Source organism: Falco naumanni, chromosome 3 (assembly GCF_017639655.2).
Source record: "Falco naumanni isolate bFalNau1 chromosome 3, bFalNau1.pat, whole genome shotgun sequence".
Lineage (NCBI taxonomy): Eukaryota > Metazoa > Chordata > Aves > Falconiformes > Falconidae > Falco > Falco naumanni.
In genome coordinates this window covers 12082567-12109603 of record NC_054056.1, presented here as the reverse complement: position 1 = coordinate 12109603, position 27037 = coordinate 12082567, and the positions used below count along the sequence as shown (strand labels likewise).

The 27037-nt window shown below is 44.9% G+C and overlaps 1 protein-coding gene and 1 long non-coding RNA gene across 15 annotated transcripts in view; one reads left to right on the top strand and one right to left on the bottom strand.

Annotated features, from left to right (window-relative positions):
* EIF4G3 (eukaryotic translation initiation factor 4 gamma 3) overlaps nucleotides 1-20457 on the top strand; it is a 146737-nt gene extending 126280 nt beyond the window's left edge. For 13 of the 14 annotated variants that reach the window (XM_040585963.1, XM_040585954.1, XM_040585952.1 and 10 more), the window contains 14 exons: nucleotides 1242-1374; nucleotides 2491-2585; nucleotides 4210-4303; nucleotides 4564-4681; nucleotides 5920-6143; nucleotides 7283-7398; nucleotides 9552-9724; nucleotides 11892-12017; nucleotides 12852-12933; nucleotides 14778-14876; nucleotides 15823-15969; nucleotides 17174-17255; nucleotides 18706-18852; nucleotides 19806-20457. In XM_040585963.1, coding sequence (XP_040441897.1) covers nucleotides 1242-1374; nucleotides 2491-2585; nucleotides 4210-4303; nucleotides 4564-4681; nucleotides 5920-6143; nucleotides 7283-7398; nucleotides 9552-9724; nucleotides 11892-12017; nucleotides 12852-12933; nucleotides 14778-14876; nucleotides 15823-15969; nucleotides 17174-17255; nucleotides 18706-18852; nucleotides 19806-19987 — 1818 coding nt within the window. In that variant the 3' untranslated portion in view covers nucleotides 19988-20457. Of the gene's footprint in view, nucleotides 1-1241; nucleotides 1375-2490; nucleotides 2586-4209; nucleotides 4304-4563; nucleotides 4682-5919; nucleotides 6144-7282; nucleotides 7399-9551; nucleotides 9725-11891; nucleotides 12018-12851; nucleotides 12934-13157; nucleotides 13343-14777; nucleotides 14877-15822; nucleotides 15970-17173; nucleotides 17256-18705; nucleotides 18853-19805 lie in introns of those variants that run through there. The other variant, XR_005826745.1, reaches the window with a different exon arrangement.
* The window catches only part of LOC121084486, a 21916-nt gene continuing 4610 nt past the window's right edge, over nucleotides 9732-27037 (bottom strand). The window contains exons 2-4 of the long non-coding RNA XR_005826748.1: nucleotides 22276-23424; nucleotides 18965-19121; nucleotides 9732-10639 (exon numbers count right to left, since the gene is read on the bottom strand). This is a non-coding gene — a long non-coding RNA (uncharacterized LOC121084486). The remainder of the gene's footprint in view (nucleotides 10640-18964; nucleotides 19122-22275; nucleotides 23425-27037) is intronic.

Genomic DNA, 27037 nt, shown 5'->3' with positions numbered 1-27037 from the left:
AGCAGGGACTTTATTTACAGCAGATGTGGGATGTTAGGGGGAGATCTACACTCCTTATCCCAAAGATCTCATGGAAGGATGGTCCTATATCCGCTCTATTGGTAGCACAACCAGGCATCTGCCAGTTGTTGACTGGCCATGTTGTGCAGACAAAAGCAGATGGAGCCTGCGCTGCAGCAGAATGTGACGCCGATGGGTCCGCACTAAGCTCCAAAAATTAATAACCTGGTGTAGACAAGCAGGTGCACGGTACAGACGGGGACCTGCCTGTGTGGTAATCAAGCAATGGTTTTCAACACAGCCAAGGTGTTAACAGCTGGAGTCTGGTACAGTGAAGGGTGTCTCTACACCACGTGGTTGAAGATGTGACCGCAGGTTGCGCAAACTTCACCCAGGACATGTAGTTTCACCAGTGAAGGTGCTGGTAGCAGCGTGGCTTTGGCCATGACTGAAATGCTGGGCAGGTTTTACTCATACCTCACATCGCTGTTTTGAAGCTGGTTTGGGGTTTTGTGGAGGCTGAAGTCACCATTTTGACTGCAGGGTACGCAGACATAATTACCCCGAAAGTTGTAATGAGGTTGTAGCAAGATCAAGAGTCTGGTTGTTCTAGGGGTAGATGGATCTGTACAGTGTATGGCTGAGTAGGCACATCAAGCAGTGGAAATGTTTAGTGCAGAGACGGCTCCACCTCTCGCCGCAGAATTCATGTCTCAGCCATCACGATCCCTGGAGTGGCAAAGCACCATCTCCACATAAAATGTAGTTGCTTCTTGCCTCTTTATTTTGAGTTCCGTTTATTTCCTTAAGCTTGAAGGAAGGGCTTCGGCAAGCGGTGTCAGTAATAAATGGTTGGAGAGCAACAGCAGCCTCCCTCTGGTCCTTCTCTATCCTCTGAACCTGGAAAAACTGGAAAGCTGGGAATGGGTAGGATGCTAGGGGTTAAAATGTCTTGAATTCAGTCATGCCTCTACAGAGCCAGGTCTTCACTGCAGCTGCCCTTCACCAAAACATATACCGCAGTCTGTGTACCAGAGCAAACAGCTTTGACCTGTGGTGCTGGGGTAACCACCGCCACAACGTGACCCAGCTCCACAGAATTTTCCCCAGTCCCTCGTAGAGCAGCCCCTCCAAGACATTACAAGGGTGGCAGGGATAGGCCTTGTTCACGGTTTTCAAAATACCCCATTGATGATGCTCCCCTGGATGTATCTCCGAGCATATGTTTGCTTCTTTCCTAGTGCAACTGGGTGTCACGGAGAGCAGACCAGGGCCCGAAGACCATCGAGCAGATTCATAAAGAAGCCAAGATTGAAGAGCAAGAAGAACAGAGAAAGGTCCAACAACTCATGACCAAAGAGAAGAGGAGACCGGGTAAAGTAAAAGCCAAGTTGGCTGCTCGTTTCACTCATTTCATCCAGTGGCCATAAAGGGAATCCCACATAAAAGAAAAAAAATGCGAGGGTTTTTTTCCCTAAGTGTAATGAGCAAAGGGAATTGGGGCCTGATTGTGGCTGAGGCTGGAGAAGGAACAGACTTGCCATGGATTGGCTGTGTGGATTTTTCAGGAGCAAATCCCTTGGGTAAAAATAGACAATCGTAGGCCAGTAGTACTTAAGTTTCACATTCATGCAAACCATATTTGATTTTGTGACAGGCTGCCAGAAATCTGTTAGAACAAGTTACTACGTAGGAGTCAGATTTGCCATCCATTCTTGCATACAGCAGAATCTAATTTCAAGAGAATAGCATCTAATTTCAAAAGTAACCATGTTGTCTTTAGCGGTTGAAGTTGTGAGGTGTTAACTCACACACGAGACAGTGTCTTGGCGTTACCTTAAATTGCTCCCAGCCCTTGAGGTTGGCAGTACCTGAAGAAGAATTTGGAGTGACTGGGACAGAGCAGGGCAAGGAGGAAGAAATCTTTGTGATTCTTGAACACTAAAGATTGTCAAATGGAAGTGCTGTGAAAACAGGGCATAAAGAAAATACATGTAGACTTTATTTATCCTAAAAGTGACGTTGGGAGAAGGTAAGGAACTTGTGGCTGCTTGAATGGTTCTGTGTCTAGACTAGCGTAGCATTGCTGAAATCTGTGCAACAAGTGCAGCTTTGGGTTGGCAAAGGCACGTCGTCTGCTCCTTCAGTGAGCTTGTGAACACACAGTACGTGCAGCCATATCCAAACTGCAAGAACACACGCTGAGAAATCTAACCAGGAAGCACTGATAACAAAACCAGCCCTTGAAAATAGTGAGATCTCATATGTTGAGGCTATTTTATAATAATAAACTCAGGCGAGCTAGTTCTTGGTCTGAAGAAACATTCCGAAAGACATGATTTCTGCACAGAATTGTGCTGAGGCTTAGCAGAAACGTGCCATCATCTTTTCCTCCTCTTGCTGAGCCTGGAGACGATCGCCTGTGCTTTCCCAGGGTGCGGCTGGAGCAGTGGGGATGAGCTAAGGGTGGTTATGTTTGTCATCTGGCAGGTGTCCAGCGGGTCGATGAAGGAGGTTGGAACACTGTGCAGGGGGCAAAGAACAGCAGGGTGCTGGACCCCACCAAGTTCCTTAAAATCACCAAGGTAGGTGCCAGCACAAGACTCGTTCAGAGCAACAACAAAGCCAGGGTTTAACCTTATTGTATCTTGTCTGTCTAGGAAAGACCAGTAACGGTGTTTACAGGTCAAAACTTGGGGTTTGGGGTATATTAAATCCCCAGAGTTTATAGTGTGCACAAATAAAGCACAAGGGAAGACTCCGTGGTCTTCTGAATGTTCCTATTTTGTTTGTTCTGAGGGGAAGGGAGTATTAATACACTTTTTCTCAGGTTCATAGTATCCTTTTAGTGACCCAGACGTTCTCTTAGTTGGAAAATCTGCATTTTATTAAATGATGAAGAGAGATGTGAATCGGGGTATTGGGTGTGATGGTGATGCAGCATGTGACATGGCTCTGACAGAAGGGTCTGATAGAAATCATTTGCTGCCTCAAGTTCTCAAGACCCCATTCTGACACTGCTGCTTAGTAGAAAGAGGATGCCACATTCAATCGGAAAACAAAATGTTCCTGATGTGTTGCAGATGGCAGCACTCCTGTCTTGAAAGGTTCAAGTAGTATGAGGAGAGCCGTGTCCACTTTTACAGTGTTCTTGGACTGCTGTGTGGTGCAGTTGCATCCTTCAGAATGCCATAAACTTTCATGCCCATCCTCCGGATGAGCATCTTCCTATTAATTTACCATTAGAATGGTAGTTTGGGGACATCTATTTCAGGCTGCAGGTTAGGCAGGCTTGGAAATTTCTTTCACTGATCTTCAGAACAGCTTTGTTCTCCTTTTTCTCGCCAAGGAGAACTCCGTTTTTCACATAAATCAGGGAAATTCCTAGACGTTCCCTTGTCCCAGTTAATGTCACTCTTCCCTGGATTTTACTCTCAGTGCCTGGATGCTCAGCAAGCTGGAAAGTAGAACCTGGATGGGCTGTAGCCCTTCTGCAGATCAGACTGGGTTTGTTCCTTGTGAAAGTCATAACACAGTCTCCAAAACTTAATTAGCAGGAGGGATTCAGCCTGCTTTTGTCTGGGCTTACAGCTCATCTGGGAAAAGTCCTTCTACTGCATTTAGTACAAATACAGTACAACTAGAGCTAACCCCGCAACAACTGCATTGTCGGAAGGAGGAGCTCATACAAAGAGATCTGTGGGGTCACAACCTCCTTGTCAATAAATTCACCTACTGAGCTTTGTAAAATCAATGTCCTCTTCTTGTCAGACACTACTTTTTCCCTCCGAGTTCTGCAACCTGTTGTCATTCCTTGCCCTCTGAATTCTGTTTGTTACTGTGCAGATTCCCCCCAAGGTTGTGACTGGTAGGTGGAGTGGACAGCAAAACCGTTCTATTCGTCACAAACTAACTGAACATCTTTCAAGTACTGATGTCATGCGCTTTTTCCTCCTTGCTGAGCTTCAGAGTTCCCAAGTAAAAAAAGCGCCTGGTCATTGTGAATGTCTGTGACACTTTGGGAGAGGCTGTTCGTCTTGCCCTTTGTTGTTTGTGTCCTCTGTCTTTGGCTGGGGTTTGGTCTTCCAAAAATGTGTTAAAGTGTATTTTGGTGTTCACAAAACGGGGATTGTTGCCAAAAAAATACCCCATTTAAAATTAAGATGTATAATTTGCCCTTGTAATGGTTTGTCTTGATGTGTTTTACAGCCCACAATAGATGAGAAGATTCAGCTTGTGCCTAAAGCCCAATTGGGCAGTTGGGGAAAGGGCAGCAGTGGTGGAGCAAAGGCAAGCGAGATGGGTAAGTCAGGAATGGGTCCCGCCCCTCTGCTTTGCTACCAGCCATCCTTGCCAAGAGCGGATTTGGGTGGGAATGCTCCTCTCCATGTGTGACTGTCTGACCAGCAGGGTTAAAGTGGGGCAGGACCAGCCTTGTCCCTTCAGTTGTCTCCCCATCACTCTGAAAACAGCTATTGCTCAACTGATTTTTGTGATGCCAAGGCATCAGCAGCTCCTGACCTTGTTGTCGCTCTTGTCTGTGTTGTCTTTACAATCTCCCAGACTCCTTACGACCAAGTGCCACTAGTTTGAACAGATTTTCTGCGCTGCAGCCTCCAGTCTCATCTGTATCTGCCTCATCCGCATCTTCAGAATTAGATTCTCGCAGGGCCTTAACTAGGTAAGCTTCAGTCCGACGATGACTTTCCCTTCTGCTGTCTGTCTGCCTGCGCCTTTCCTTCGCTGCTCTAGTTACTGGCACACAGGAATAAAGAGAATTTCATTGAATTTCGAGGAATGACTGAGTCTTTTCCTCCACCCTGTGTGCTTTGAGTTAACTTAAAACACATGTGTATTTTGTATCTTTGGAGAGACAGGTGGTATTGATTTTTAAAGCCATTAAATGGAATATTTTAAGTTCCACTTTTCAGTCACCCTTCGCGTAAGATACACTTGCTAGTAGTTTATAACAAGTTAAACACCTCTTCAGATAAAATGGTGTCTAAATGGCTATTCAGGTTGGATTCAATGGTCGTGGGTTCAGCCAGGTCAGTAGGTTTGTTTATCCAGAAGAACATGCTGAAAACCTCGCAGAAATTCTGCAGGGCTTTTAAAAGGTTCTGGCAGTGCCTGACCCTTCCCATGCAATGTGACCCAGCTTGCCCGTGCTTCCACATCATGCGATGCATACGTAAGGCTGTGCAGCACTCTCACACCCCAATTTCATCAGGGCTACAGCCACTCCAGCTTGTAGCATAAAACGTATTAACCCTCAATAATTTATCACCTCTAGACACTGTTTAGAAATGTATGGTTTGTTAAAAATGTCACTTCCAGTATGCACAAGCTGCTGGACTGTTTCCTTGGGTTTGTCCCTCTGATGTTTTCCTTCCTTTTTCACCTAAAACTCTGGCTTACCTGGATATTATTCTGTTTTGGTGTCATTTTGCCCATCTTACTCATTAACACAGTAATTAATAGGACAGACCCTTGTCACCTGTTGCTGGTAGCCTTCACTATTCAGAAGCTATTTTATCAATAAATAGGTAAAAAATACACCGCTCTTTCACAGTAGAACAGTACCTTTACGTTATAGAATTCACTGTTCTGCATCTAAAATAGGTGCTGTAAGGACTTCATTGCTTTTCCGTGTGTACTTTAGGAAGCGCTGGCTCTGCCTGTCCACTCAGTGGATATTTGGTTTTATGCGTCTCTGAGACCCGAGTTCATTTCGATGATAATTTAATTTGAAGTTAAATTTTCTGTGTAGCTGCAACCATAAAAAATTGAGAGGACAATCCTGCAGGGTTTGGGTTCTGGGGTTTTCCTGCAGTTGCTAGAAAGCTGTCCAATGTCTTTTCTTGCGAGCAGGAGTTACTTGTACCGTAACCTTTAAGCGTTTATGGTTTTGTTCCGCAGTCGCGGAAGCACGGGCAGGGAGAAGAACGACAAACCTCTTCCGCCTTCCCTCTCCCGCCCCAACACCTTCCTACGGGGCAGCAGCAGTAAAGAGCTGCTGCTGGACAATCAGGCACAAGAGGAGCAGCGGAGAGAGATGCTGGAGACAGTGAAACAGTTGACAGGCGGCATGGAGATGGACAGAAACAGCACAGAGGCAGAGAGGAACAAAGCCAAGGAATCTGGTAAGCGGCTCTTCCGTGCTCAGGGAATCTTGCTGAGTATGTGAAAAGGCATAAGGGAAAATCTATCAGAAAAAGTGGCAGATTTCTGTGCAGTGGTGTGAATATTTGTCCTACAGTCACACATCAAGCTGCAATAGCTGTGATCTGCCTCCCCAAGGTTTGTAACAGTGGATTCACACAGGCCTTGGCATCATCTCCTTCCTCCAGCTCCCCCTTGGGATTCGTTGGAGTTGAAAGGCTGCAGGTACCAGCAAGACACCACGTTGCTGTCATGCCTGCTCAGACCCTGTTGCTTTTGCCATTGGTTTCTGGGCTCAGAGTCCCCAAAATCAGTGTCAGTTCTGTGGAACCACTGCTTCAGTGCCCAGTAAAGCCGTATCTACCCTTTCTGCACGTTTCCCACGGCCAGAGCAGCGATTTGGGTCTGGGACAGAGCATGCACAGCATCTTTTTAGTGCTGCGTTGTTGCCAGCCCTCCTTCTGAGCAGGCCTTAGCACAGTGCAGTGTTAGCACTCGCTGGGGTGGCTTGTCACCTTGTCAGCACTGCAGCTCTGGCTTTTTGCTCCTGCCAGCTTGAGCCAATCTGTTAGTGAGAAAATACTGAGGACACTCAGGGCGATGTTCCCTGTAGACAGAGCCTTTGTGATAAGTACAGTGTTCTGCTCTGTCCCTGGGAAACATCTAGGAACTGCTACAGTGAGAAACACGTCTTGACTGCCACGACGCAGCAGATGCTTGTCTTGAAGCTTCAGGACTTTGTACAGGACTTCATGGGGACCAAGGTTTTGGAGATGTGATCAGGAGATTGCTTTGGGTTGCTGCCCGTTGAGGTCAGCATGTTTTAAATTTCCAGCGTGCTGTAGCAGCTCAAAGTTTAATTATTTAATGTTGATAGAGAACTTTGAAAGTGTTACAACCTGTATCACTGCCAGCAGTGTTTCTACAAGAAGGTTGATTTACAGAACCATCAGGAGTTCATGCAGGGAAAGTTAGCCAAGAAAGGAATGACCCGTGCCTGATGATGGGAGAGGGAACATGCCCTGCTCCGGTGACTTCTGTTTTCAGAGCGTCTTCTCTGAAAATGATGCTGATTTTCCCTTTCCAAATGCATGTAGTTTTTTTCTTCTATTTCTACCAGCCAAGCCAGAAGCTACCCCAGCTCCAGCACAAGAAAAGCCTTCACTATCAGAAGAGGAAATAGAGAGAAAATGCAAATCTATTATTGATGAGTTCTTGCATATTAATGATTTTAAGGTAAGCAAAATTAAAATCTCACTTAGCAGAAAGATAATGTGGGACTGGAGTATGCTTTCTCTCCAGGAACAGTGTCTTTGTAAGCACCCAGCTCACGCAGAGGTAACGGAAACGATGGGGCCTGTCAAAATCTGAGCAGCAGCAGCTCCATGAGTGTTTTGAGGACAGTTGTCTCCCAACCTTGTTTTCTGCCCTCCTAGTAATAGGAAAAATAGGCCAGCTTGTGTGCTTTAAGTAGCAAGATGTATGCGTATCTGTCATGAATCACTGAGCAGCTCCATAATAGCAGCAATTTTGGAAGCAGAAAAGCCAGTGGGAAAATAAACTGAGGTTTTCATTCAGTTATCAAAGCATGTGCTGTTCTGATCTGGAGGCAGATAAAGCAGTCCTAAATATTGAACAAACCACTCCAGAGTATTTTTAATAAACATTGAAAATTACGGAGCAGCTGTCATCACTTCCTAGTTAAAGGTTGAAATTTTGTTTCCTTTGTAAATGGATTTCTGGTTCGTCCAGGGAGTTTGCAAGAAGTGTTACGTTAGCTGCAAAGTTGATTGGTTTGATCTTTTGCTGAAATAAATTTTTAAAACCTGCCAAGTTTGAAATGGCAGCACCGGGGAGTTCCTGGTTTGGCACCCTAAAAGCAGACTTGCTGCTTCCGCTTCATAGGGCTTCCAGTTAAAATCAGAAAGAGGAATATTCTTGTGATGGATTGTTTTGGGTTCACATCTAGTTATCAGGAGAAACTATTAAATCCTGGTTTGGAGAAAAAAAAAAAAATGCTGTGATTTGCAGTGTCCCCCAGCTTTGCTGGCCTGGCAGATCTCAGCAGGGAGAGTCAGGGGCGGGAGGGCTGGTGAACAAAGCAGTCTCCGGTCCTTTTTTCTTTTTGCCATAGACTTCAAAGGCTCACCTCTGGATGTCTGGGGCGAAGGGGCTGCTTCAGTTTCTCTGCTCGCAAATATAGTGAGATATTTTTACGGCTGGATGGAAACACGAGTTGAATCACATTAGACAAGTGCACCTCTGCTTAAAAAAAGTACATCAGATTGAGGCACCTTGTTTGCATTAAGGGGGTTACTTAATAATTGTAAATTCTTGCTGCTCTTCAAATGCAGCGTGCAACAAAGCTGCTGGCTAATTCAACTTAAACTCACATTAACAAGGCCATATATGAGTGTGTTAATGTAGCATAGAGCATAGGAATAGCCGTTTGTCATGAGTTTAGTCTTCAGTATTTAACCTGACTGTAAATTAAAACTGCTGATCTGTGTGCTGGTGTCCAGTGGCAGCAGGGTCGAGCTGTGTGTGTTCACCTGTCTGTCCTGGAGACACAGAGATCTGTCAGGCACATCTGACGGGAGAGCTCTGGCCCGAGCGTGCCGTCTGGGACCGCCAGGCCTATGACCTGCAGAAAAAAGCTGTTCAGGACCTGCAGAAATGCATCTGGGGCTGCCAGTTCTTGATAACAAAAGGCATAACCTAAGACAAAGAGCAAATGTCTTTAGTTGGGAAGCCCACTGAGATCCGTTGGGCTCAACCTAGAAGGTCAGTAGAAGATCTTTGCTGATGACAGTGGAGATTTTTGACATGAGAGCTTTCAGAGACATGCTCATTTAAGAGTGTTTTATTTGCTTCAGTTACAAAATGCACATGCCAGAAAGCAGAAGCTTTAGTAAGGGGAAGTTTTCCTCCAAATGCTCCCCACGTATTTTCTGCTTCTTTATATGATGTGGGTTTGTAACAGGCATTTTTGTGCCAGGTTGGATCAGTAATGAATCTAACCTCATGTCCTCTTTTTGACTTGGCTTGATATTTGATGAAATAATAGGTGTTTTGGTGGCATCCAGAAGACAATTCCTGTCCTTTCACTGAGCAGCCAAACTGTACTCTGGAGTGTGATGGTGTATTTTACAAATTGTTGCCTGCATGGTATAAATTCTCATATCTTTTTTATTATTATTATTCTGTTGCCATCTCAGTGATGATTTGTGATGAGCTTCCACAGCCTAGTCCAGCACCTTTGCCTGGAAGCTTCACTAAATACTCATTTGCCAAAAAACCCCACCCTATCTTATAGTTGAAAATATTATTCTGCCCCGTTTTTTGATGTTTTCAGTTCAGGCGAGTGATCCTGTGTGTCATTCGAACAGGAAGCAATGCAGTGTGTGGAGGAGCTGAGCACCCAGAATCTGCTGCCTGTTTTCGTGCGAGTGGGAGTGGAGTCGACACTCGAGAGGAGTCAGATCACCAGGGATCACATGGGCCAGTTATTACATCAGTTGGTGCAGTCAGGAAAGCTGAGCAAGCAGGATTTCTTCAAGGGGTTTGTATTCTGCACATAGAAATGAATACTTTTTTTCAGCATTCATTGAACACTGTGTTGGAGAGGAATTATTTCCCACCTTGCTTTGGTATCCTGCCTTCTCCATGCATCTGTTTGGAAGGAGTATTTTCACCTGGGTGTATTTATGAGTAATATAATTATTGTAATATATTTAAAGTATTTCACGTTAGTGAATGTAAATATTTTCGTGTTTTTGTATTGATTTCTAAGCAGATATGTAGGTGTCTATTGAAGTGTTTAGAGGTCTGGTTTGTGATGCGTTTGCCAATGTTAGTCTTTTGGCACATCACTGAACGAGAGTAAAAGAGGAGGAAATAGTCAAAAGTCTGTACGTGACATTAATGTCTGGAGGCTGCGTGGCCTGAGGGCCTGTGCATCCACAGAACTGCAGCCTTCTCCCACAACAGGCTTCACCCATACGATGCCGTTTCTCAGGACAGCTCAACTCCAAGGAGCAAATGTGTCCTCAAGGGGCTGAGAAGGAGAATACACGCCAGATGTGTATCAGATGGGTTAAACCTTCCTCAAGAGGTCCGAGTTTCAGCTGCTGTTCACATCAGCAATCTGGGGTTTGTGTTCCCAGCCTGGATTTTAACTGGTGTCCAGTCATAAAACGATCCGTGTTCCCAGGGAGGTCTCTGGCACTGCTCGGTCCTTGCTGGGGCTTAGAGGAGAGTGGTTAAAACAGGGACAACCATGAAGAGCCGCCAGCGAACGAACAGATGAAGTGATGCTTTTGATACCAAGTTTCGAATAGTTAGTCTTGTCTTGCTGCTGTTGAATCATGTCTTACCGTGGCACCGCTGACCACTCCGATGATGATCTCCCTGTGCCCATGTCTGGTGGTGAATTTCATTGTGATGCAATCCAGTGGCTCACAGGAAAAGTTCAAAACTGTTAAAAAAAAAAAAAAAAAAAAAAAAAACATATAAACATATAAGGGAGTCCACTTGTCTCTGTCCACACAGTTGCTGATGGTCAGAGCAACTCATTCGAAGCGATACATTTCCATAATGGATTGTGATGAAAGCCGTTCCTGTGTTTCCTGGAGTGTGGATAGTGGTGGTGATACCATATAAGTAGGATCTTGATGAAGTAGTGGGACATGCAGTCTGAATGTGGCATAAAAAAAAGTGAAACAGCTCCTGGAGATGATGAAAGGGCAAGTGGTGTTCAGCCAGCACATGAATACACCACCAAAACCCACTGTATTTATTCACGCAAGACAAATTATTGTGTAATTAGGGGTTATGGGACAAGTACTGGTCGTAGCGCAAGTCTGAGGAGTTACACAGCAGGAAACCCATTTCTGGCAGAAATGCTTGGACAAACCTGGGTTGAAGTAGTAGCACAGGATGTAAAGAACAGAGCAAAGGAGATGGTTTCTGGGTTTGAAGCATGAGAGAGATTTATAGTCGCTAAACTGGACCCCAGAATTTTCAGGATTTTCAGGCAGAAATGAATCATGATGAAAACTGGCAGGAGAGCCAGAAAAATAATCATCTCGTACCAGGCACAGGAAAGGAAGCCACCTACAAGGGTTTTATTGGAAAAAAGAGTTAGCGTGATTCCGGAAACGGCGTACGGCTTTGGGGAGCAGTTTTGTAATTCGTCCTGCCACATTTTCTGTTCTGGATGGAAACCTTCATCTGGCGTATTGAACTTTTTTTCTCATGTTGTTTTACATGCTTACAGACATTTTGCTGCTTACCTTACATTTGGGCTTCTGTTATCATTATAATGCCCCTTCTGTAAATGTTTGGATGTTTTTAAGAAGGCTCCATTTATTAGATGGTTTGTATTTCTAGACAAAAATGCTTTTTTGGTTTAACAGGTTTTACTAGTTAGCAAACAATTTGTTACTGGGATAGAAGAATTATTGTAAATAGAGCTTTGCTGGATATATCTGCTGGTTTTACAAAAGGCAATGCCTTTTTCACGTACTCGCCATGTTACTACGTAAAGAAATTCATTCCTGAACACCACTGAAAGTATAAGATAGCAATAGGGTTTTTTGTTGCCTTTGTGATTCTCTTCACTCCTCTCTCCTGTAACAAAGGATTTTTAAAGTGCAGATTTGCTTTGCAGGAAAAGCTTCAAATTAAATTGTATTTAATGCTTGGCATTTTTCCTTCTTCTTTTAAAGCTTTTCAGATACCTTGGAGATGGCAGACGATATGGCCATAGATATACCCCATATTTGGTTGTACCTAGCTGAGTTGGTGACCCCCATGTTAAAAGAAGGAGGAATCTCTATGAGAGAACTTATACAGTAAGCAATGCTGCTCTTTTCTGGTGTTGGTTGAGCTGAGCGCTCTGCCTGGCTATGCTATAGTATTTTCACAGCATGGTTCCCATCAGTAGATAAAAGACAAGTGGTGTTAGAGGCTCAGCTTCTCATGTGAGCTGATAAAAGGCTTGCTGCACATCGTTCGGGACTTGCACTAGGCTGTGGTAGGAAGGGAGCTTGCTGCTCTGTTCAGGGGTTAAAGTTTCATCCATAAATCTGCTTCAGTCCTGCTTGTTTCTAACTAAACAAGTAAACTAAAAAATACTTTAATAATGCCCCACTGTTGTACAGTTGAAGTTGTTTGAAAGCACAGCAAGGCCCTGAGAATTAGATTTGAAGAGAGCAAGGTGTCTCAGGAGTGTAATAACTACCACGAGGGTGTTGCCTTAAATGGGCACAAAAACCATGCCTGCAAGACTGGAAACTGTTCCCAGGACCAGAGTTTCTCTATTTTGCATGTGACCTTACATATTTGGGGATAAACTGGAAACCAGTCGAATGGCTCCCTTTTCCTGTAAGTGGTGTATTAAGAAAAGAATAGCCTTTTCCCTCAAAAGGGTCCTGCTGCCCAAATGCAGCATCCCACAAAAATGAGTGGATTTGACATGACGTAAAAATGAAGTATTTCTAATTAGCCCTGTTGTGGCAAGTGCACTGCATCACTGAAGTCTGTTTTATCAGCAGTGCTAGCCAGATGGAATCCTTTATCCCTGGCAGAAGTTAAAGGTGATGTCCTGCCTCACTTTGATCACTACCCCTTGCCTTGCATTCCAAATTCAAATTATAAGGAAAAATATCTGTTTTCTTTCATTCTAGAGAATTTAGCAAACCTTTGCTTCCTGTGGGAAGAGCCGGCGTCTTGCTTGCTGAAATCTTGCACCTTCTATGCAAACAAATGGTAAGTGTCTGGGTGTACTGTTCATAGATGGGAGCTGAATGCAGCGAGTACATGTTTATGCATGAAGCCTACACATTTCCCACGTGAAGGTATTTAGGGATGGGCCAGCCAGTCCAGATAACCTAGGAAACCTGCCTCTTCATCCCCAGTTTCCAACCAAGCCTTACGAGGTTCCAAAAAGTTGAGTTAACTTTTTTTTTTCTCATCACTTTTCCCTTTTGCAGGTACCTTTGCACCTGGCTTCTTCCAGAAGCTAGAGTGCTGAAATGCTGCAAGAGGGACATGCTCGAGGTATTTCTGGGCTGACCAGAAGCAGCAAGTGCCGGAAATCTTGCGAGAGAGCTGTTCTTGCAGACCGGAGAGGTTCTAAGGGTTCGGATAAGCTTCAGATGGCCTCTCAGACTTCTGGGTGCTTATCCAAACTAAACCTGCCAACTCCTAAGATTCACCCATCACTAGGGGTAGTAGCGACACTTTTTCACCCTGTAACTTCTAGAGCTCTCTTACACATCTCACAGTTGTGTGTCCAACCAGTTTGGTGGTTTCCCTATTAATTCTGTCTCCATTTTTTGTCTTTTTTTTAATATATATATATATATAATCAAGCTAAATACTGCACTTTGGATATTTTCAACCCTGTAAAATCCCTCACTTGCCTTTTCTTTTTTTTTTTTTTTTCCTTTATAAAGCATGCATTCAAATAAGGTTGAATGTTCCAGGAGCATTTCAGTCTAGCAGTGCAAATAGTGACTTTTTATTTATTTATTTTAGTCTCATGCTTGTTTGGACAGTCGACTTCCATTTGTTGGGTTTTTTTCCTCTGTTCTGTGAAAGAAAAGCTGCTGTGCTCCAGGGGCTGAAGCACAGCCTTGGGTTTCTGTTTCTGCCACAGCTTTCTAATTCCATCTTGTCCAGGCCAGCACTTGGACTGGGTATTTCAGTGTAGTATCAGTCATCTAATTCAGATCCTGATGAATAGTAGCAGGAACCATGCGCAATTAACTCTTAATGATCTGTATTGTAAACTTAAAAGCATAATCTGCTTTGTAAACTACAAATCAGGCTGCTTTTATCAGGGCTTAACTGAGGCTACACAGTCATCTCCCTTGTGCAGGTGCTTTAAGGTGAAGTTTTGGCAAAGCATTTGGGTGTTTTTTATTCTTGTATTTTTTATTCTTGTCAGAATTGTATATGTGCCCTCTTAGGCAGGACACCAAAAGGTCAGCGTGACATTAGAGGATACGGGAGATTGAACTGTATGTGCCACAAAGGCGCTTTTCTCAAGGTTTGCAATAAATTCTAGGAATTGAAGAGTGAACTTGGCATTATGTTCCTGAATTTGAGGCTTGATCTCTGCACAGAAAACAGCCATGCAAATAATTATTTTCTAAAAGTAGCTGATCTGCTGGTGCCTTAATGTCAAGGCAGGGGAAGTATGAGTCACAGAGTAAGTTACTGTCAGAGTCAGGAGAAGGATCTTAAGTCATCTAACTGCCAGCTCTGTGTCACGGCCGTGGGAAACTGTGCCTCGTTCAGATGTGTCACTTTTCATAGGTAATCTCTGGCTGAGGTTGCTGGAAACCCCACGTGTCACATTATGCCTTGTTTATTACCCATCACTGTGGTGTCTGACCACTTGACGAGATGTGTATATCTGTGGCAGGATTGCATATATAATTTCTCTTGCACGGGATTTCCGGATGTTTTCACTTCATTGCTAGGCATCTTGTTTGGTGGCTGAACGGTTCTTTATTTCTCCTGACACAGCTGCACCACTCCAGCTTGTGTAAGCTCCCCTGGTTGTCTCTCAAGTGTTTAAAATGAACAAACTGCTTGTCTTTTAGAGCCATAAGAAAGTGGGAGCCTTATGGAGGGAGACTGGCCTCAGTTGGAAGGACTACTTACCTGAAGGGGAGGATGTACATACCTTTCTCATGGAACAAGTGAGTTCAGAGCAAGCACTTGCTTAATGATTTTGGCACACTGGTTTTTGGCCCTACATCCCTTTTGTTCCTCCTTTTCCATCCCATTCTTCTGTACAGCTGCTATGGGATATGGGGTGAAGTATCTCCCTCGCCAAGTTGGGGTTAGATTAATTCAGCACCTCCTTTCTGAAAGGCTAGGAGGACGGGCTTGTCCCTTCCTGTCCCAGGTACATGTCTCCCATCAGCTGGCTTCTTGTAAGAGGTCCATCATTGCATCTGCGGGGAATGAACTCGAGAATGAGTTTTGCAGCAAGGATAGACAATATGCAGAAGGGTCGGAATAAATGGTAGCAATTATTCACTCATCCCACCTTGCTTTATGATCCTGGAGGGTTTCACAACCAAGAGGAACTGGGGCTGATGGGGGTACCTTGCAGCCCTGGCTGGTGGTGCTCCTGAGGAAGAAGCTGGAGGTCTCTCTTTGGAGCACCGAGTGATCCACTGCTCTGTTTTAGCACTTAAGTGCTGCGCTGCAGGAAATGAAATGGATTACTGAGGCCTGGGGCTTGGTGAGGGGACTGTAGATCCTCTGTCGCGTTTTGCAATGAATTGGGGCGTTAGCTGCAATTTCTTTGAGTGAATGCCAGCTTTGGTAATTGCATTCCAGCTCCCCGTCGTTTCAGTTGAGCAACATGCGCTTTATTTTGTGCTTGCTCGTATTGTGCAGGACTGGAGTTGCTTTGAGATGCCTGGTTGTCTTTGCTGGGTAATGTAGTTCCCACATGTTTGTAAAATGCTTTATAATCTTTGGAACAGAGAAAGTATATAAATCATTGTAATGATAACTTAGTGGTTGAAAGATGCCAGAAAGCAGAATGAAGTGTAGCTTGCTGCCTCAATTTGGTATAATTCAGCATAGGAAAGTATATTTAACTAATTCTCATCATCACTTCTAATGTTGCAGAAGTTGGACTTCACGGAGTCCGACTGTTCCAGTTCCTCAGAAGCACTTTCAGAGAAAGAACTCTCTGCGGAAGAGCTGAACAAGCAGCTAGAAAAACTCATTGTTGAGGACAAAGCGAATGATGAACAAATCTTTGACTGGGTAGAGGTACAAAGACTGTTTTCACCCTCCCTGTGCACAGCTCATTAACTGCTTTTGTAAATATTTTCCCCTTTAAAGGAGCATCTCTGCAGGCTCCTCCCTAGGCATAGGGTGCTAAGATGATTAGGTCTGTGCAATCAATGCATCCGAAGAATTAAAATCTAAAATATCATCAGTCACATTATTTCATAGTAACCTTTAGGAAGAAAGAACTGTAGCCACGTTAACATACAACTGTGTAACTGCCTTTTAAATATTGTAGACTTTCTGACACTGAATATGCTGCTTCTGGCTGCTTAGTACATTCTAGACCAAGCATGCTGCTACGTTCTTGCTTCCCAAAATATAGGATAAAAGCTTTGTGTTGCTTTTTGCACCATGACCTATGCAAATTCTCTCCTGCCCAGCCGCATGCCCTGTCATGGTGCAAAACTGTCCAGGGCAGTCACGGAGGGGACATGTACCTTTTCCAGTGCATTGGGCCAGGCACTGTAAGAGAAAATAAAGAAAAAGGAAAAAAAAAAAAGAGGCCGTGTCAACCCACTGATCTTTTGCCCTCTTGTCTCTGACTGCATCCTTCAAGCCAGATATTTAATCTAGTGTCTGAAATTATACCCAGCCTGATTCATTTAGATATGTGCTTACAGCTAAATCTTGGTCAGCTTCACTTATTTCTGTTGCTAGAGCAAAAGTGTTAGAAATGCCATTTTTTCTTCTGCCGTTAGGGAAGCTGAGAGTGGAACAAAAGCAGCACTGAAAATCTGGGGACACCCATAGGCTCTTTGTAGTCTTGGACAAGTTACATAGCCATTCTCTGAATTTCTTCCACAAAGCAAATTCTACAAAGAAATCTCCACCCAAGGAGCATGCTGTAAAATTTCTTGAAAAAGCCCAAAACTCTTAGAAAATGTCTAAGGGCATTGCAAAAGCCAAGTGTGGTTGGGTTGGTTTGTTTCTCAAGACAAATGACTAGTTGTAAGAGTAGTTAAATGGTGAATCGATCGCATGAGAACTGTTGTTGGGTGTTGAACTACCTGAGCTAGTTTCAAGGAGTGGGGAAGCTGAGTATTTGCAGAGGGCTGAGCTGGATTTCTGCTGCAGCAGCTTTTGCTGTATTTGAACTCGCTGCCAGATTCAGTGGTGGAGTTTGGAAGCAGTTGCTTTCACACAGCAGCGTGTTTTTAACCGGTCCATTTACTCTTGATTTCAGGCTAATCTAGATGAAAGCCAGATGAGTTCACCTACATTCCTTAGAGCTTTAATGACAGCAGTTTGTAAAGCAGCTATTATAGGTGAGTAACTTGCAATGTAAACACCACACAAACCAAATGTATAAAGAATTATTTCATATTTTTCAGGTTTATATCGCTTTTCCCTCCCCCAAGGCTATATTTTATCACACACTAAGACTTTTGCCCTGCAAAAAGGATGTCCGTTCCCCCTGCAACAGCCAGGCACTTTGCCAGTTACGGTGTTCTCCAGGCCCTAGTGCGTCCCACTGACCTTGCGTGAGCAGACGTTTCAGACTGAGTAATGCCAGATTGTTCGTTGATTTTTTTTTTTTTTCTCTAGTGACGGTGGAAATGCACTAGACATTATTAAGATAATTAGCATTTCCACTCCCATGTCAGCAAGTATGCGTGGGTGCTCTACCATCGCAGGTTGCCACGTGCAAGTTGGAAGAGTGGGTTGCAGAAGAGAAGCCAGCCTGCATCTCTGTCTTGTTAATAGTTTTATGTCCAAAGTTGCAGTTTTGGAAAGACAGTTCATGTGGATTACTTGAATGTAGGGCAGTCGTCTGGAAATGGAGGAAAGGGTGGGTTCCCAAGTCAGATGTGTGAGCCTCCGGCCCTCAGGGGGGCTTGAGTAAAGCATTGCAGCCAGAAACATCTGGTCAGCTCACTTTGTTTTCTTTAATTTTACTGTTGGCATCTGGCAAGGCAAAAAATTGCGCTTGTAAAGCAGTTGGTTTTGCTCTTAGCTGTAAAAGTCACGCTGCTTGGTGGAGAGAATGGTCTGAACTTCATCTTGTTGGGAGGGGAAAGGCAGCCCAGCTCCTTTCTTCTCCCCGAGTACGGAACCTTTCTGATGCCACCTAGTGTCAATGGCGAAACGACACAGGATTTGATTACAAATGTTTAAGGGTTCCCTGATGTGTATCAGGAACATCATCTTATGGTTTACGTTTTGACCTTGCTTCTAACCGGGGGGTGGGGGTCCTTACTTAGTTAAAAGCTACTGAATAATTTATCTGTGCTGCTGATGGACTGCTCATACATATTTTTTCTACATTCCTGATTTGCTATGTCATTTCCAGTTTATGATTCTGTTTCTGCCTTTTTTTTGGGGGGGGGGGGGGGGGGGGGGGGAGATACAATTTTCTAAAAACCTTCTATATAACTGAAATTTTAGCCCTAGCCACTGTACACACTTTGGACATCCAGTTGCCTATGGAAACACAACAATTTGCTCTGCAAAGGTTGTAATTCTGCATATGTCAGCAGGCTGGTTAGGGCCAGGGTTGCTGCTGGTACTGGTTGAATTTGGAGAACTGGAAGAACCAAGTCTTCCAAAAAAAGCCATTGATCAGAAATACTTCCTGTTGTTTCTCATCCTCTTTTCTCCCCAAGCAAACCTCTATCTGTGATTTCCTTGTGATTTTTTGAATAAATAAAGGTGATAAAAGATCCACCCCTGCTGCTGTGTACTAAAGCTGATCCTGGTTGTTTCTCTTCCCTGCAGCGGACTCTTCTAGCTTCCGTGTGGACACTGCTGTTATCAAACAGCGAGTGCCGATCTTACTCAAGTACCTAGACTCAGACACAGAGAAGGAACTTCAAGCACTTTATGCACTACAAGCATCAATAGTAAAACTTGATCAGCCTCCTAGTAAGTATTGCCTCTGTGCTGGGGATTTGAACCCTGACAGTATAAAGAAAGGTGGTTCCTGCAAGAGTGAAATTTAGTGGTAGAGACTGGAAGAGCATGTGCTTTTCCTTACCTTTGTACGTAACAGATGAGAGAAAACAGCGTACAGTGGTTCCTGCTTGTCCAGATTCCAGCTGTTAGAGCAGTGCAGGTCCCCATATCCTTGGCCAGAGACTGACTCTTCTCTTGGTTGCTCCTGTAAGCCGCTATGCAGCAGGAAGGACAAACCCCTGTTGATAAAAAGAACAGTTAAAAATAATCTATTGAGTTTACAGTACCTAGACACATGGGAACATTGGACGTTGTAATTGCATTGCTGCACCACAGGTGTCAGTGGACTTGGAGGGGATAAAATGAGTGGGGCAACTGATGAGTCTTGTCCCAGAGACACTGCAGAAAACTGTTGTTGGAAGAGGCGAGGGAGTTGCCAGAAAAACAGGGATTCCCAGGGAGTCTGCAGCACACAGTTGGAGAGTGCCCAAAAAGATATGACTTGACCATCCTTAGCTTTAGGGCACTAGTCATTCATTATCCCTCCCACTGAGCTGCAAAAATTAGGTGTTGGAGAGGAGCCAGGCTGCCAGGTTGCGTGGTCCAGCGAGAGGAGGATGAGCTGCTGTGGATTCTGCTTGCTGGCCAGTCTCTAAATAATACGTTCCCATGGCTGCTTTCCCAGCTTTCCCTTTTCTGCGAGCATGTGTTATCCGATGGCATCAGAGGGACCTGTTTTCCCTCTCACCTGTGTGTAACCAGCCAGGAAGCAGTAACTCAGTAACAGACCTTCCTTTTCCTTGTATCTGCATCTCTTGCATTAAAGGTCACGTTAATCCCCTTATCCATAACTGCGTCTTTGTCTGCTGACTTAAACTGCACAGTGCTAACAGATGTTCTTTCCCATGATTCCATTATTGCAGATTTGTTGCGGATGTTTTTTGATTGCCTGTATGATGAGGAGGTAATATCAGAGGATGCCTTCTACAAGTGGGAAAGCAGCAAGGACCCAGCAGAGCAGAACGGGAAAGGAGTAGCGCTAAAATCTGTCACAGCATTCTTCACGTGGCTACGGGAGGCCGAAGAAGAATCGGAGGATAATTAAAACTTAAAATACAGAGAAAAAAAAAGAAACAATTTAAGTATTTTTTTAAAAAGTTTCACGTCTTCGCCAATCACAGTGCAGCAAGGCCAATTCTCGCGCAGACCCCCCCTTCCCCCACACATGCACGAGTGGGAGAGGTAAAAATAGATAAACACAAAGGTGATCATTGAGGAAAAAAGGTACTTGAAAAAAAAAGTAAACTTCAAACCTGAGGGCGGGAGCACTAAACCAAAATACATGTATTATTTATAGAAAATATTTTCTGTTTTAATCTTTTTTTTTTCTTTTAAACAAGGACTCATACTTACAAAAACACAAAGCAAAACAAATCTGTTTAGGAAAAAAAAGAAGTTTAAAACTTTTAATTTATTAAAGGACTGCAAATGCCAGTGTAATTTTTAAATTTGCAGTTTCTGTAAACAAATTGTATAATAGAACAAAAGCAGAGAAATAAATTTCCCTCCCCTTCATATGCACCTCAGTTTTGTTTCAAAGCATGATAAATAGACAAAACTTTCAAGGGGGTTGGGGTAAGCTAGGTGAGGAAGAGATCAATTTTTTTCTTTTTAATTGTCATCAGATTTTTTCTGCCTGCCTCTCAGCTTGCTTCAGAAATTTAAAAAGAAAATAGTAATCAAAACTTACATAACCTTGGAACGGAAGGAAATGCATTTGAGAAAACCGCTGCGGACCAGAGTGCTCCGAAAATAACTCATTCAAAACAGTGCTACCCTGGGGAAAAAGTGCTAGTGATACTTTCAGAACCTTTAGAGCAACTTTAAGGCTTGTAAATACATAGAACAAATATTTAAAAAAAAAAAAAAAAAAAAAAAGAAAAAAAGAAATTGACTCAATACTATTTCTTTTCACTTTCAAAATATAAAGAACAAAATAAAGACAAACATTGCAAGTTTAAAAGAAAGTAAAACGACTTCTCCTTTTGACAGCTGCTGAATGTGTGCACCATCTCTGAGCGGTGCTGGCTTCCTTTTCATTGTGTAGATCCTCGGTTCCAAATTGTGTACATATAGTGTGTGTATGTATGTGTGTCTACCAAAAAAAAAAAGAGGGGTGAGAGCAATTGTTTAAAAAAAAAAAAGGGGGGGGGGGGGGGTTGCTGCTTGGGAGACCTTTTCTGCAGAGAGAACTTAATGGCCAAGGAGCAGCTGGCTGGGCTGCTGTACCATGTAGGTGTATTTGGTTCCCAGCACATTGCCATCAGGCTGGGAGATGACCCCGGGGGCAGTTGGTGCCCGATCCCAGCTCCTTTTTTTTCTAGCCGTGTGGCTGCAATGTCTCTCATATGACTTGGATCAGTGGCATCATCCTGGGGACTGGGGACCCTGGTAGCTCTGGAGGTAGCAGCCGCTCAAGCAGAGAAGCAACATCCCTTCACTGCGGCTTGCATGTCCGTTGCTGCCCAGCTTCTGCCGCCACTGCCCTTTGCATCTGCTGGTTGCCTTGCTGTGCCTAAGGAACCCAAAGACGGGTGGAAAAAAAAAGCGCCCGACACGAGTTAAGAGGTGGAACAAGCATTGTGGTGCTCTTCCCAGCTCTGCCCGTCCTGTGGTGGCGTCTGAAGTCCGAGTGGAGTCTGGGTACAGGTGAACAGCAGTCACTTTGCGGTTGCAGTTCGGAGCATGTGTTTTCTGTGTACCCAAAGGGACCTCGGCCGTGCCTCGATGCCACGCAGTCCTCCAAACTGAGCTGCTGCTGAGTACATTAAGTCTCTTGTGTGTCTCTCTTCAACAACCAAAGATGACCTGCTGGCTCTCACTGTGAAGAAGCATCTACCATAACACATTCTGCAAAGTTTGTGAAGCCCTGAAATGTAGTTTGTGAACTGTGGTCCGTGGACCACGAGTAACCTGTGGAGCATTTGCTGGTGGTCTGTGCAGCACTAGCTGCTCACATGATGCTGTCTTTTTCTTTCCAGCTGCTAAATCACTTTTTTTTAAAAAAAAAAAAAAAAAAAAAAAAAGGAAAAACAAACAAAACAAAACAAAAAAAGGCTACAATTACATTACATACTTTCCTAATCTTTTACATGTAAACAATTGCTGTACTTGCATAAGGATGTTATTTGATCACCAGGGGGAAGGGAGGAGGGAGCCTGGTTGTGGCTGGAGGGGAGATGTCCCTGAGACATTTTCCCTGTTAACGTGTTCCACGCCATGAATCTGAGTTAGAGAATCCATGGCCTAAAACACTACAGCATTGTTTGGGGTTTTTTTTTAGTAACAATAAAACACTTTTCTCTGAGATTTTGTTAAAAAAAAAATTCTCACCCTTACTATATGCATATGTATGTATCTGTATGACATCCAGCAACTCCTCGTCCTCTTCCCCTCCTGGCCTTGCAGTTGGGCCCAGCAGTTTTGGTGACAGGCACTCTCAAGATCTCAGAAAGGCTCATCTGCATGGAAAAACCCACGCAGTGAGTCTCAAGGTCTGCGCGTTAAACTCCTGCAGAAGGTTGTGTTGGTTCTCTTCTTGCAAAAGTAATTTCTGAGCGGGAACATGAGTGGGTACATGATGGTTTGTAGCAGTTACATAGTTGAATTAAACAGATGTGAGTTTGTATGTAAATGAGGCCAAATATTTGCCAAGTCAGTGTGTGCACCTGATGAATTTCTTCTGAGGATGGGCAGTGTCAGGCCCTGCCTGGGAACATGAGTGTTGCGGCAGCAGAGCCATGTGGCGCAAGGACTGTGATTTATTTATTGATTGCCTTGAATCGGAAAGGAAGAAATTGCTGCAGAGCCTTTGAACAGCCATGTGAATCAGAGTGTGTCAGGGCAGGAAAATTTTTTTGGGGAGCTTGAATCTTTTGGCTGAAAGAGTTGGAAAACTACTGGCTGGAGGGAATGGGAATGGTGAGTGTGTGGTAGAGGAGAGATGAGAAAGTCTCTCCTCCTTGTTTAAGCCTTTAACATTAAATGTTTCAAGGGTGTGAGGACTTGCCCTGTTAGTGTCCTACAAATGCCAGGAAGGGAGTTCATAGAGGTTTTAAGTTGGTGGGTGTTTGGTTTGGTTTTTTGTTGGGGATGGTGGTTTTTTTTCAGAATTACCCAAAGGTTCTGAAAAGGTGGTTTTGCACTAGGCAAGCTGTGTCTTTTCTGAAGCTAGATCAGTTAAGCTGCATGTGGAGCACTGCGAGCAGTTTATGCATGAGATCTTGAGGTCTCCAGCTGTGGTTGTGTTACCTAGAGGTTCAGCTTCCCACAAATGTCACTGCAAGGAGCATATCTGACACCAGTCTCGGACCAAAACTCTGCTCCCCTCCTGCTGTTTGCTCTGTGCCACTTGCTGCTGGTAATGGTACTGAGCTGTGGTTGCTTTTCAGTTGGCTTCTAGATCAGCACAGGTTTGCAGGCTGTTGTAGCTCCTCAGGATGTGGCCCGTGGTCCCAGAAGATCTTTGCAGCACGTCTCCTCCTGAGTGGTATTAAAATACAAAAAACTGTAAGAGAGACATGAAACAGAAAAAGGGGATAATCAATTAAAAGATTCCTGTGGGAATGTGATTTGTGGAAGCCTCGTTTTATGTGAGGAGAGGTGAGCTGTGGTTACTCCTACCAAATACTACAGCAAAATCTAAACGGGGAAGACAGCAAATTTTCACCAAGGATACTAACGGTTTTGAGTATGTTGGGGTTTTGGTGGGGTTTTTTTCCTCCCTGTAAGGCATTTAAACACATTTTCTGGGCAGGCTCATGAACGTGGCAGGGAGCTAATGCAGCTTGGCAGGAAGGAGCTATATTAGAAACCATTTCCACTGCTGGGAGCCCTTCTTGTGCTGAGGCAGTGCACACTATCAAACGCATGGGCAAGGAGCAGCAAGTGCATCACTTACACCCGTTTCTCTGTATTGCTGAAAACATCCCCAAACTTGAAGCAGTCAAGCAGCAAATTTCCAGGCCAGGTGTCTGCCTAAGGCTGGTTTCTTTCTAGGAAAGTGTTTTCAGAAAGGGATCGGCCATTTCTTTGAGTGAGGTCGGGGAATACACCGACACCAGACATTGCCCTCTGTCTGCTTGTGTTAATGTGTTCAGGTTTTAACCGTATTTTCTCAGGAAGCCTCGAGTGCAGGAGCAGGCCTTGGTGTGTGGAAAAATCTTTTGCCTGGGATCAGCCCTCCCCGGTGCAGGAGCTGGTAGCCAAAGAGGCCATGCGGCAGGAGAGGCTTGGGAGAAGGGATTCCTCTGCAGAGATGGTTTTTAGTGTGCACAAGGCAGGTTTAAGCCAGTAGTAAGTTACACTGGTCTTTGCTGCATTTCTGCGACCCACAGAGCTTTCTGTTCAACCCTATAGACCATTTTTTCTGATGAAGGAGAAACAAGGCCTCTAAAAAAGTCCCATTAACTCACTGAGCATCCTGAAAATGTTTAAAACCAGTTGCAGATGTCAGCATCTCATTGCCAAAGGGGCAGCTGTGCTTGTTCCTGCTGTGTTTCATTCCAGCATGAGTCATTTTTACAGACGGAGGGACCTGAAGCTGGTTGCCTTGTCAGAAGCATTCGTTGTGGAGCAAAGAAGCTATTCCAGCCATGCCCCTGGCGCTACTCACTTGATTTGTTTCACAGATGTGAGAGGGTTTAGCTTTGGGGGCAGTAAGCTCAGAATCAGACCCTCCTAGAATACTTGGATCCAGCACCCTTGGCCTTGAGGTGCTGAACTGCCTTCCAGCAAGTTGCCTGTTGGCCGCAGGTCAGGGGCGAGATGCCACGTGGTAGGAGTTGGGTCAGGGCTGCCGTGCGCTACGTGGGGATGAAGCCATCAGATGTTTGGGCTGGCAAGTGCCCTGAGCTTCCGCTGTATGCAGTTGGTCTGGCAGGGAGAGCTTGGCCTTTCTGCTCTTTGGAAGATGTTGGCCCTCTGCTGCTGCTACCTGATCCTAGGCAAGTGGTGCAGCATCTCCAGCCAAGCAGCGTCAGCAGGAGCATGAGCTCTTCACATGCCGCTTTTCTTTTAATGAGGTGCCAACCTGGAGGCTTGCATGAGACACTGCACGCCAATAGAAACTCCAAGCAACAGTTTGATGTAGCCTGGGGGCCATGTGCAAGCTGCAACAACCATAGGATGGAGCTTGGGGATGAGGCAGCTTCAGCCCAGAGGGTCCTGCTTGGCTGCCTGTCTCCCAGCCCAGCTCTGTGGATAGATAACCGATGAGGAGCCATTGCAGGAAACCCACAGTGATTGGCAAGGAGCTGCAGCAACAGATTGATCAACCCACTTGGCTTCCAGCAGCGTGACCAAATCCCTGCCGATATCTAAAGAAACTTAAAGCTGTCTACCCTTGTGTTTTCCAAGGCGCTCTGCTTGCCACCTTTGGTAACCACCATGGAACTGTGGTTTGCTGAAATAACTGCAGCTTATTTAAATGCTGCTGTAGGGATGCCTGACTGTGATCCATGGAAAGCTTTGGTCATGTGGCACCAGTTTCTCTTCCTCTTTTCCAGCTGCTAAATTGCACTGAAATGGCAACAGAAATAAAACTAGCTCCCACTCCATTCAGTACTTTCCAAAGGGAATTTGTCCTGGCATGCAGTTGCTGTCCCAGCTGCAGGGATGGTTGTGCTGTGGTTACAAATTGGAAAGAGGAGACTGGGCTCGGGGAAGACAATCGATGCTTTCAGTTAGGAAATCTTTGTGTTACTGAGTGAGCAAAGAGAATGGTAAAGCCTGGCTTTTGCATGCTTGGTTGTCCTGTTGCAGTCCCCTGCAAGGGTTAATGGCAAATGCTGTCATGAAGCAGAGTTTTAGTAAGCTGGCAGTGTACAGAGCATTAGAGAATGTGGAGCAGAGCACTGTTAGAAGTGGTTTATCACAGCATGGCAGAGGACAGCTGGAAGGGAGCTGAGAAGATCACCTCGGTGAATGCCGCCAGTACCTTCGGGTCTCACCTGTAAAGTAAAATCCATCATTACACTGTTGCAGAATAAGCTGCTCTGAAATAATGCCCGGTGCAGATACTCTGTGCCATTAAAGACGGCCTAAAGCGAATAATCTGTCAGTCCCAGCCACCTCCTGTTTGTGTGCAAGTGTGCTGGGAAGAAACAGTGTACTTCACCAAAAACGGCTGGTGTGAGAAGGGAGTGGGTGCTCGGTCTCTTCAGCACTCCGCAGGGTTGCAGCACCACCACGGTGTGGATTCATGGTGATCAGTGCAGTGCATGGCTCTGTTCTCCTGCTGCACAGCCCTGCTTTGGGTGTTCTCATACACAGTCATCGTCAAATGCTAAAAATTTCACACGCCTTCTCTGCAGAACGGAAGGCGAGGGTTTTACCTGTCCTCCAAGGAAACACATCTGACTCTTCAGGCCTCCTCCAACATCACAAGGTGGATATTTTGAGCAGGAGCCTGAGCCATGGCTGACACATCTCAAAGAAAAGCCAGCCGACAGGATTTCCAACAGATAGACGAGCCAGCCAGCACTAGAGCTGACCTTACACTTCAAGCAAGAGCCATTGCCAAAAATCCTTTAAATTCCTGCTCGACCTGAAGGTTGTCTGTCTTCCCAGCAAGGCTCACTGGCATGGCACTGCTGTCTTACGGCTGCAGGACTGGTGCAGAGGCCAGCCAGGCTGCTGAACACATTGAGCATGCCACTGATCACAGGGGCTTACGGTGCACGCACAGCTGCCAAAATGAACTTGTGCGGCTGCAAAAGCATCCCAGCTGGGCGGTGTGACAGTAATGTTATTACCTGCCCGGGCGAGGGGAGCGGCTGCTGCGTGCTTTGTGCTGCAGCCTGCTATTTACCAGCTTTAACCTGAAACGGTGTTTGGCTCGGAGAGCAAGAGAATTTAGCACGTTCTTACTGCCAGATGTTAACTGCAGGGACACGCAGCTGTTGGGAGAGGTGTGTTGTCCCAGTGTGAAACGCTGAGCTGGTGGACTTCAGCTTCTCCTTGCTTAGAGAAGCTATCATTTCCACTTGCCTGCATTGGGTAAAATAAATCTTTACTGGAATGCCAAAAGTGCTGTAGAAGAATCACAACTTCCAGCCACTGGTCTCCCAGTGACGACAGCATCTGCCTTGTTAGC